General features: G+C 56.4%; 3 protein-coding genes across 3 annotated transcripts; all 3 read left to right on the plus strand.

Annotated features, from left to right (window-relative positions):
• Positions 1-1,383: 1,383 nt before the first annotated feature.
• On the plus strand, positions 1,384-3,291 carry LMJF_31_3170 (hypothetical protein; the record flags this gene model as incomplete). The annotated part of the gene is made up of 1 exon (XM_001685258.1): positions 1,384-3,291. One exon carries the CDS (start codon positions 1,384-1,386, stop codon positions 3,289-3,291), a length of 1,908 nt encoding a protein of 635 aa, XP_001685310.1.
• Positions 3,292-3,790: 499 nt separating this feature from the next.
• Positions 3,791-4,093, plus strand: LMJF_31_3180 (histone H4; the record flags this gene model as incomplete). Its single annotated transcript, XM_001685259.1, has 1 exon — positions 3,791-4,093. The coding sequence occupies one exon, from the start codon at positions 3,791-3,793 to the stop codon at positions 4,091-4,093; it is 303 nt and encodes a 100-aa protein (XP_001685311.1).
• Positions 4,094-5,968: 1,875 nt separating this feature from the next.
• Positions 5,969-8,419, plus strand: SCG5 (phosphoglycan beta 1,3 galactosyltransferase 5; the record flags this gene model as incomplete). The annotated part of the gene is made up of 1 exon (XM_001685260.1): positions 5,969-8,419. The coding sequence occupies one exon, from the start codon at positions 5,969-5,971 to the stop codon at positions 8,417-8,419; it is 2,451 nt and encodes an 816-aa protein (XP_001685312.1).
• Between the last annotated feature and the right edge of the window lie 2,354 nt (positions 8,420-10,773).

The following is a 10,773-nucleotide window of genomic DNA, read 5'->3' on the forward strand; positions in this document are numbered from 1 at the left end:
TTCTCAACAACAGCCGCAGCACCATCCCCGACACCTGCCTGTGGTAATAAAAAACGTCTGCTGCCGCTAGTGTGCGTTAGGAATCCAAGACACGAATGTACCACAGAAGACTGCCTACGTGCGGTGAACACCAACTCATTCTAGCGAGCTTTCTCCACGCAGAAGACCACATGCATACACACGCACATCGCACCAGTGAATTTGTTTTCAGCTTGAACCCACAAAATCGACAAGCAGTCACCCGGCCCCCCCCCTCACCCCTTATTTCACGAAGGCACAAAAGGATCCAATCCCACCGCCTGGCGGTCGCGCATGCATGCGGTTCAAACCCTGCCGACGACACCAGCTGAAAAGCGCTTTCGCAAAAAAAAAGCAGTACAGCCATCTGGGAAAGGTGAGAGTATCATGCACCACCCGGAATGCAATCTTTATCGATGACGCACCGTCGCCGTATCGGCCATCCCGTCGTCACACTGGACATAACACAAAGTGTCCGCACTCAGTATGACGGCATGCGGGACACGAAACAACTGCCCTGCAGCAATTTTTTGTTTCTGCACCTCACAATCCTCTTGAGCACTCGTGCAACGTGAAAAAAAAAGGGGGGGACATGCAACACTTCATGCTCCGCGCAAAAGCCCATTTTTTGTACTTTTCATTTTCGTGGAACATGCCTCGCTGTTGCGCGCCGCCAGCCACGTCAAGGACCTTCGCAGACAAGGCCACAACCACGGAAGTGCTACAGAGGGCCCCCCCCTCCCCGAGCGCTAGCAGCAGTGCGCACGAAAGGCAAGGTGAGAAACACAGGGGTTTCCCTTTCCTCCTTCGCCGGCAGTAACGGCAGCGTTTCTGAGAAGAGCTTGAGAACTGATTGTCTTTTTTGTTCTTCTACTTCTCCCCCTCCGCTATTGCTGCTTCCCCGTGCAGTTTTCTTTCTGACATGCTACAGTCACCCCAGCTTCCGTTTTCCAGACGACGCACTGACGTAGGTGTTCATGTGAAGAAACAGAGAACGCAAGTAAGGTGTGCGTCGACCTCGCCTCATTATCCGCCTCTTTTCTCCTCCGACCACACCGTATGCAGCTTGTGCACCACGCATGTTGCCAGGAACGTCACACAAGGCCTCACGCGAATGACTTCTCCTTTTTTCTCTCCCTCCGTCTCACTCTCTTCGCACCCACATTTCTTTCCATCGGACATCTCAACGAAGTATAAAGAACGCAAACTAGCTTCTTTCCACCTTTGCTCTCCCTCGCCTGCACAGCGCGACACAGAGAGAATACACTCGTTGCCCTTCCTGAATGCACCATTGCACCACCATTCTTGGTGCGCATACTCCACAGCCCACCCGGTGTGCGCCTCGAAGCTGGCCACTGCACCGCCATGTCGGTAGTAGAAGAGGTTTACGCGGAGGGTCGGCGCAGTATTCAGGAGACGCGGTCCTCGCAAGCGCCGCGGTTTTGTCCCAGCCGAACCATCACCATCAATGAACCAAAGCGTTTCTTTATGCTGCTGATCGGTGTTTACGCGTGCATTTGCGCGTCCATCAGCTACGTGTACAACCTTTTTTCTGGCCAACTTCAACAGAAGTACAACTTCACTCAGAAGGAAATGTCCGCTATTACAACCATGTCTAATATTCTTGGCCTCGTTGTCTTCCCTCTGGCAGGGCTGTACGACTACTACGGCCCGCGGCCGCTGTTCCTCATCGGCATGATAATTTTACCCCTTGGCGAAGCTCTCTTTGGACTGTCCTTCGCCGATGCTGTGGATGGCAGTGTCGTGCGCTTCACAATCTTCAGCGCCTTCCTCGGTGTCGGTACCTCCATGTTTGATATTGCCGGGCTCATGACTATTCTGAGTGTGTTTCCCAGCAGTCGCGGCGCTGTGATTGCCGTAATGAAAACGTTCATCGGTCTTGGTTCTGCCATCTTCGGCGCTATCCAGCTGGGCTTTTTCGAGAACAACATCACGGGGTTCTTCTACTTTCTGTCGGCTTTTGCCGCCTTTGTCGGGTTTCTGTGTGTCCTCTTCGTGGAGCAACCGCCGTATCAGCTGTCAGGCTACGAAGAAAAATACCTCACAGAGGCAGAGAAGGCGAAGAAGCTGTCCACGAAGAAGGCGTACTTGGAGAAGGTCCCTTCGCCACGTCGCTTCAAGTACGGCTTTGTGCTTGTTGCCTTTCTCATTGTTCTTCTCCCCGTGCAGAGCGCCGTTGTGGCCTACATGCAGCTAGGACACCTCTACAAGGTCACCTTTGCCTTGATCACCATCGGCGCTATGGCTCTTTATTCTATCATCGCGATTCCGCTCCGGTGGCTGGACGTGGGCAGCGCCAACATTATCGAGCAGCTGCCGGAGGAGAACGAGACTCCGGAGGCGGCCCCCGCTGTCGCATCGGAACGACGCATGACAGCTGCTCAGCGCCTCAGCATGCGCATCAACACGACGCGCACGAGCATTGCGGAGCAAGCCATTTTCAACGCAGCCAGCATAGACGAGTCTGCCCATATTGCGCCGCAGTACCAGACATCCTTCTTCGAAAGTGTCTGCACACTGAAGCTGTGGGCCCTCGCCTACTCTCTGTTCGCCATCTGTGGAACGCAGATGGTCATCATCGTCAATGCCCGCTTTGTGTACGCTGCCGCCTCTGAGACGCACACGACACCGGAGGTTGCCTCTCTCCTCACTATCTTCAACGGTGCCGGCAGTGCCATGGGGCGAATCCTCATGAGTATCTTCGAAGTGTGGACGCAGAAGCGCAAGCCTGAGGAGCGCATCCCGCTTACGATTGCGCTGTTTATCCCATCCCTGATTGTTCTCGTGGCGTCCCTCATGCTTCTCTTTGTGCAGAAGGAGTGGCTCTTGATCTCTTTTGGCCTGACTGCTCTGGGCAACGGCTTCTCTGCAGCCTCCATTGTGCTCGTGATGCGGACTCTGTACGCGAAGGATGTCGCGAACCACTATAACTGCATGTCCCTCTCCTCACTCGCCAGCTCGGTGCTGCTAAATCAAATGCTCTACGGAAACTGGTACACAAAGGAGGCAAGCAAGCAGGGCAGCAACATTTGCATGGGGCGGCAGTGCATCTTCGTGCCCTTTGCAATCATGAGCGGTCTGCTCTTTACTAGTCTGTTCTCTGACTTGTATGTTCACCTTCAATACAAGAAGTTTTGCGACGAGGTGCTTGCGGAGCGTGCGCAACTCCGAGGCGCGCGTGTTAGTACCCCCCAGACCGACGAACCCGACGTCCTTGATGAGCATGAGCCGCTGCTCTCCTCGACGAACTGAGTTGGTGTGTCTTTCTAGACTTCTCCATTTTGCTGCGCATTGTCTTGTAGTTCCCACTGCCTTGCACACTTTCATCCCCAGCTGTGATTGTCCTCGCTCTTTCATTCACCAAAGTTTGGTATGCCTTACCTTTGCTGTTGGGAGTCCTTTTGTCCTCTTGTTTTGCTTTACACTTTCCACGCCAGGAGACGAAAGCCAGTGCGCATTCATGAGATAGAAAAAGAGGAGACCAGTGGCTCATTGCCCAGCGTTTACACACCCTTCATCCCACGCTAGGATACCTCACACAGTGGGGCCTCCTTCTTTGCATTCTTCTTTGACGCCCATGCACCGTTCTTGATGTCGCTTATCGCCTCCAAGAGTCTCCTATCCGCTTTCTTCTGCCTTCTGCATCTCATCTGTCTTATCTACACACTCCTTCTTCACAGTCTCCACTCAGAGCCGTTGTGCTTTCCAGCTCACACCGCTTTCATCTCTTCTCTCCCCTAACATTTTAACCATGGCCAAGGGCAAGCGCTCCACTGATGCCAAGGGCAGCCAGAGGCGCCAGAAGAAGGTGCTGCGCGACAACATCCGCGGCATCACTCGCGGCTGCGTCCGCCGCATGGCGCGCCGCGGCGGCGTGAAGCGCATCTCGAGCGAGGTGTACGAAGAGGTGCGCCGCGTGCTGAAGGCCTACGTGGAGGACATTGTGCGCTGCAGCACGGCCTACACCGAGTACGCACGCAAGAAGACCGTGACGGCGTGCGATGTTGTGACCGCGCTGCGCAAGCAAGGCCACATCCTGTACGGCTACGCGTAAATGCTCGCAGAGCCGCTGCACACTCATAGATACACCTTCTTTGTTCATGCCGTCGTTTCGGTGGTTTTCTTGGTTTTCGACTTCCCCTCCCCCCACTATGGCTTTTCTTTCGTCTCGTGCTGACACCCTTCCCTACTCATCGCTGTTTGCGGAAGGCAGTACCGAAAGAAAACAGCACACCGACTCCACTGCATACCCGAAGAGAGGCCGTGCGCTGCCGTATGCGAGGCACGCTCTCGGCGTCCGTGTCTATGGAGGCTGAGTGCAACCCCGCTCCCTCCCTGTCTCCCTCAACGCCTGCCGGCACCAGAGGTCACCACGCGGGATGACGGGTCGTCTCTTCGACGTTGCTGCTCCTCCGCCGCTTGCTCGCTCATTCCCTACGCCGCAGCGCCATGCGCTCCCTTTCACTCCTTGCGCTTCTCTTCGTCTCCTCCTGTTTTCTGTTTACACACATAACACGCACGACCTCACAGACGGAAGCACCCCAATGCAGAGGACGCGCGGGGTCGTGCATCCACTGCTCAGCTTCGTGAGGCAGATGCCGGGCGGCGATGGGTGCTTTTCACTGACACTCGAGCCAGCGGGCAAGAGAGCGCAGCCGCACACCTAACGGCGCGAGTCACGGGAGAAAAAGTACGAGCTCAGAGAAAGGCACACCTGCGACCGCCTTTTCTCGCTTCTTCGGTCTCATACGCCTATGGCGGTCTCCTCCTCCCGACTTCTCAAGGTAGACGTCCTTTTGTTGCACCCTCACCCGCGTGCGCGCGCGTAAGTGGCGGATTGTGACGCGGACGAAATCCAGCTCGCCAGGCGCTGCTCCCTTTTCCTTTCCCGGTCCCTGTGCCCGCCGGTGGGGAGGTTCAGCAGCCTATTTCTCGATGGCATTGTTGGTTTGGCCTTTGCGGTTCTTTTTCTGCTGGTCGACGCTGCTGGCTGTTTTGTGCTTCGCTGTGGTGTACAGCGCGTCGTGGCGCGGCGCTGTTCTCTTTCGCGTTTTCTGCACGGCCTGCCCGCCGTACGCCACGTGCTCTGTCTATCAAGCGGTAGACCATCCGGGTACAGGCTCGATTTCCCTCACCGACGACAGTGCACCCGTCCAACGCGCGCCGCCCTCTTCCCTTGCACCTCTGCCACTTTTGCTTTCCTCTCCTGCGCGTGTGTCTACTCCTCTGCTTCTTCTCGCGTAGAGGGGGAGGGGGCACCGACACTGCTGGCGCGTCTCCCACTGGAGTACGTGCAGGCCCTCCCGCTTTTCTGTTAGGCGCTGGGGGCTTGCCATCGATCCGCGACGGATGCCAGCGAAGGGTGCAGCGGGGTAGCTGCCGCGTGCATCCTTGCAAAGGAAAGACTTGCCCGCTTTCGTCTCGGGAAAGAGAAACCCAGAAACCTGCTTTGTCCAGCAACAACCTGCACCGCCAAAGAGGCAAACAGCCTCCCCATTCCCACAGCGCCGCACCGGTGTTGCTCGACGCAGTGACATCTTCCACTGCCGCTTCGACTCGTCCGACTCGCGAGTCCTTCGACCATCTCACGGCGCCCACCTTCCCACAACTCACTCCACCCATCTCTCCATCTCTCCATACACCCACCCACCCACACCGACACACAGGCACATGCAAGTGGAGGGCGACACACGTCCGCTGACTCGCGCGCCCTTTGCAGTCGCACGGATACGCTCACAGCTCTTCTTCACCGCTGTCTTGTGTTGCCGTGCGATCCTCTTGGGCCGCCCTCGATCCACCTGCGTCTCTGTCGGTGGTCCTGCTGTTTCGCTGTACGCAGCCAAGAGTGTGCTTGTGCCACTTTGCCGGCCACTTGCACACCTTAGGCACTCCTTCCGCCACCCCCGCACTGCGCGGGAAGTACACCATCATGCGAGAGGAGAACAATGTGCCAGCGGAGTGGGCTCCCAGGGACACGCACCGCCTCGACCCTCTTCAGCTGCTTCCCCCCTCTCAGAGGCACTGCGGGCAGAGCAGCGCTGCGGAGAGCGGAGAGGGCTGTCACTCGCGCTCACGCGGCAAGCCGGAGGTGCACTCGACTCGAGCGTCGAGCGGTGGTAAGAGGAGCACCGGCACACTGCCGAGAAGCGATGACTGCTTGAATGCCGTAGCACAGACCCCCCTGTTCAACTCCTGCGGTCATCCTCGACGATCCGCGGCACAATGTCTGTGTTTACACACTCGACAGCGTCGTCTAGTTGTGCTAGCCGTCTTACTTGCTCTCATCGTCATCGTTCACTGGGTCATCATCGAATTTACGACCAATATAGACGCACAACAGAAATCATCGATAGAGTTGCTCAATGAAGCGAACCGTGAATATGAGTCTTCATCGCCGTTCTCTGTCCTGGTGCAGCACGAGAGTGCTGTTGAGCGGTTGACGACCGCACAGCGTGGTCTTGCGGCCTCTGGCGCTGGCTCTCTGGCGAGACTCGACCGGGATCAGCTGCCGTCGTGGACGTTGCGTGTGATCGACGAGGACTGCACGATGTGCTTCGACAATGTCACATACGCTTCTGCGGTCGCTGCGGATGCGGGGAGATCGACTAACAAGACGGGACATCATAAGCAAAAAGGGCTTTCCGTGTTCGCGACGACATCTGCACCGCTGGGCCTCATGGGGCCGATGCTGTTTGCGATGGCGAGCGTGACGGACGACGTGGACGTTGCAGCGGAACTGCCGCGGTGGCAATGGGTGACCTGGTCGTACGCGCAGCAGCGCCGCTTCGTTCACGCATCGCAGTCGCGCAGCACAGGTGAGCGACCGCGACACTTGATCGTGGTGGGCATACCTTCAACGGACCAGCCGATGCGCTACCCTCTGCGGGACGCGCAGCGGGCGACGTGGCTGACGTACCGAGAGGTTGCACGCACCGAGAACAACTTTACTGGCGCGCTGCTGCAGCTCTACGTGTTCGCTGCTGCGGAGCATGATTCTGAGGACTCGACGCATTCCGCCGTGGACATGGTTCAGCTGGCCCCGACAGTGAGCGAGTACGCCGCAGCAACTGAGCAGCACCTGGCTGTGGAGGGTGGAGACGTCAACAATGCACCCCCCTACCTGCAGCGTCGCGTGGTGCTGCGTGATGGGTGGCGCGACATCCCACGAAGCGATGACGCGGTGTGGAGATCACCCTGCGCTGGTGTAAGGACCACCGTGGTGACTGCGGCAAGTCTTGTGGCCGGGACCTCGTCCCTCGCGGCTCTTTCAGCCCAGTTGTCGCTGCCCGTGACACCTGCCTTCACAGCAGCGGCGCAGTACGTGTGCCACGCGTCCGCGGCACTGTGGCAGGAGGCGCTGCACCACCGCAACTCGCTATGGCTGGACTTTTGGACGGACCGCAAGCCGACCACGAAAAAGAAAATGGGCATGAGTATATCGTGGGGTATACCGACGGAAGTAGGCATGTCTCAAAAGACCGTGTTATGGCTGAACTACGCGTACACTGCCTTCCCGGACGTGCCGTACATCATGAAGGGCGACGACGACACGTACCTGAAGGTGCCACAGTACTTGAGCGACCTGCGGCATGTGCGCGGTGGGTGGCAGAAGCCGCGCAACTTGACGGCGACCCTTCCACACAGAGGGGTTGTTCCACCGACGCTGGCCATCGACGATGCGGAGGAATGCCTGTATCGAGTGTGGTGGTGGTACGACAATCACAACGTTGTATTTGGCCACGGTCCTGGCTATGCACTAGACCGTCGTCTCATCAAGGCTGTACTGAACCCGTTCGATATCACCAACCAACGTTTGCTGATGCTATTAACGGTGCCGTACACCCTCGTGTATCACGGTCATTACTTGAGCTTGCTCATGCAGTACGAGGACCTTTTCGTGGGACGGCAATTGCAAAGTCTTTCTGCTAGGGTGAAGGAAGTTTGCATGAAGCGCCCACTGCGCTACGTATCGGACAGAGAGCCGCGTTCGCTGCAGGTTCTCCGACCCGCGCCCTCCAGTCAGACCTGGACATGGAGCTCGGTACTGATGCACTATGCTATGCCGGAGATTCCTTATTTCATCCACTACTACTTCAAGCACGAGTTCAAGGTAGCCGAGGCGGCTAAAGGTGCGCTTGCGCAGGGCATCAACGCCAGCGCCATCGATGCGAATGCGACAAAGAAAATGAAGGAATGGGTAGCGTCGCAAGTGCCAACCGTGCTGACGGGTCTGAAAAGGGTGAAGAATGTACGCTGGGTGCGCGGAGCCCCACGCACCGCGTACGTTGTAGCTGAGGGCGACGGTGTTGCGGTGTACGATATTGCGTACAGGCGTCGCAAAACGATGCTGATCGAATGTGCCATCGAGTCTGGAAAGTAGTGCAGCACGCTTTCGTTTTGTCGCCCTCCACCCTTGGCCGTCAAGCATGGCCTCGAGCACCTCGCGATGGAAGGGGAGCTGCTGAATCAAGACAAGAAAAAGCGTGAGCCTGAGTGACCGCCGAAATGAGAGCCATCCGTCTTTCTGTCGTTTTCTCTACGCGCTCCCCACTAGAAGCTCGTCTCTGTCTCAGGACCCTAGACAGGCGTTTTTCTCCCGCTTCTCTGACGCACGCCTACCCACTGTGAGAATCGACGCGCTTTCTTGTGACCAGGAGTGCTGGTTGAGAGAGGTAGCCGCAATGGCTGACCTTTCTCTTTTTCATTGGTGTCTCCACTTCCGTTTGTCTGCTGGCTGATTTGTGACGCAAAGAGAGTAGCTGTGAATTGGCGAACGACGCGTCCGTACACGAGAGCTTTTTTTTTCTAGGTGCGCGCGTCTGCTTGTGTGAGTGTCTCAACGTGCGTCTTGCACTCTGCCAACGAGAGCGCGAGCGCATACACGTAGTACGTGCACTACCCCCACTCTGGCTGACTCCGACCCCATTCTTTGTTTGCGGTCTGTGCATGCAGCGTCTCTCTCTCTCCTGTTTTCTTTGCTTTACCGTATGTCGAAACTGTTCGTGTGTAGCTCCTTCTTTTTGTGCTGACCTACACTCATGCTCTTTTGCTGTTCACGAAGTAACTCCTGACTCCACCCCCTTGTGAGGCACTGCTCGGTTCGACCTCCTCTTTTTTTCGCGACTTTTCTCCCCGTGGCAGCAGCCAAGGAGACGCCTGGCTTCTCTTCGTTGTGTTCTCTTGTGTGACGAGCGTAGAGAATAGGCAACTGTGCAGCACACGCTCCCGTCCTTAGATTGTTCTGCTATACAGGAACTTGTGCTCCTCGTGTGCTACACTGAATCTGCTGTGAAGGAAAGACAGCTTGGACCTCCCTCTTGATGTTCACCGTTCTGTCACTACGCCTTCACGTGTGTCTGTGTGCCACTCCTTCTTGGGCGTGCAAAGCACATCGTCACATCTTCAGAGAGTGCTCTTATCCATATCCCACACTTCTTTTCTTTGGCACGACGGTGACGGTGCGCAACCACACTCTTTCCCCCTTTGCCTCTGTGTCCGTTGTTGTCGGCATCATGGGCCGCTCTCTCGTTTCCCACATGCATTGTCATCGCACGTCATGCAATCTGCATTGCGGCGCCGTTAATCACTATATGTCTCTACCGTGGCACCCACGACACGCAGAGTTAAGAAACAGCTGTGCACTCTCTCTTGCAAAGCACTTGGACGCTAGTTTGCCGCTCCGTGCTTTGGCGTCACAGTGGTGGCGGTGTTTTATTGGGTACGTGACTGTGTGATTGTGCTGAGTCGATGCATGAGCGCGCGTCACAGCAACTCCTTAGCGACTTTGCATTACTGACAACAGGAGGAGAGGTAAGCAGGCACGCCACCTGTGCGACTCCGTATGTGCACGTGTGTGTGTGTCGCTTCCTTTTCTCGTGTTTTGCTGCGTTGTGCCCCATCTCCTTTGCACTCTCGTTACGTAAGGACCCACGTCGTTTTGTTGCACAGGTACAATGCCTTCCTTTCTTGTCTATTTCCCTCTTTTTTTTGCTATTGTTGCTTGTTGAGCCGATCTTACGTTGCAGCGAATGCGTGTGTAGCGTCCACACCCCATGCTCACTGACTGCCACCGGCGACTCCTGAAAGAAATCAAAAACAACTCACAGGAGCACCAAACGTCCGCTTAGCCGGGTAAGGTTGGCCGCACACACTCTGCCATAATGCAACGTACGCCCTGTCCATCTTTCCCATCTCTCTTTTTCCCCTTGTATTGCCTTCTCTTTGTTTTGTGTGGCGTGCTCACTCTTTTCTTGTTGACGTCTGATTACTGGGTCGCACGGACTCGCTTTTCCGTTGTCTGTTTACTCGTTTTCCGCCTGTGAAAGTATGGAGATGGCTGGCAACGCACTGGCGGTTGGCGGCAAAAGCTGATGTCTAGGCTGATGGGCATGCCTCTCCTCTCCCTGATTGTCTTTTTCGTTTTCGCTCCTCGTTGTCTTCGATCGTGGAGCACGCGCACGTGTTCTCTCTCGCGTGTGTTCGCCTGATGCAATTCGCAGTGCTTGCTAGCACTTCACGAAGCTGCTGGAGCGGGGGACTCTTCTTTGCGTGCGCGCCTCATTTCCTTTCCTGGAGGCGTATGGGCGTGCCAGCACGGATTCCCAAGGTTTGCTTACTTGAAGCGAGAAGGATCGATGCTGCGCCCGTCCAGTGCACGACGTTGTGTCTCCCATGTAGTTGTCTAACTGACGAATCATCTACAGCGGTGAAGTAATGCAGATGTGCGCGCACTGC

Source organism: Leishmania major, chromosome 31 (assembly GCF_000002725.2).
Source record: "Leishmania major strain Friedlin complete genome, chromosome 31".
Classification (NCBI taxonomy): Eukaryota; Euglenozoa; class Kinetoplastea; order Trypanosomatida; family Trypanosomatidae; genus Leishmania; species Leishmania major.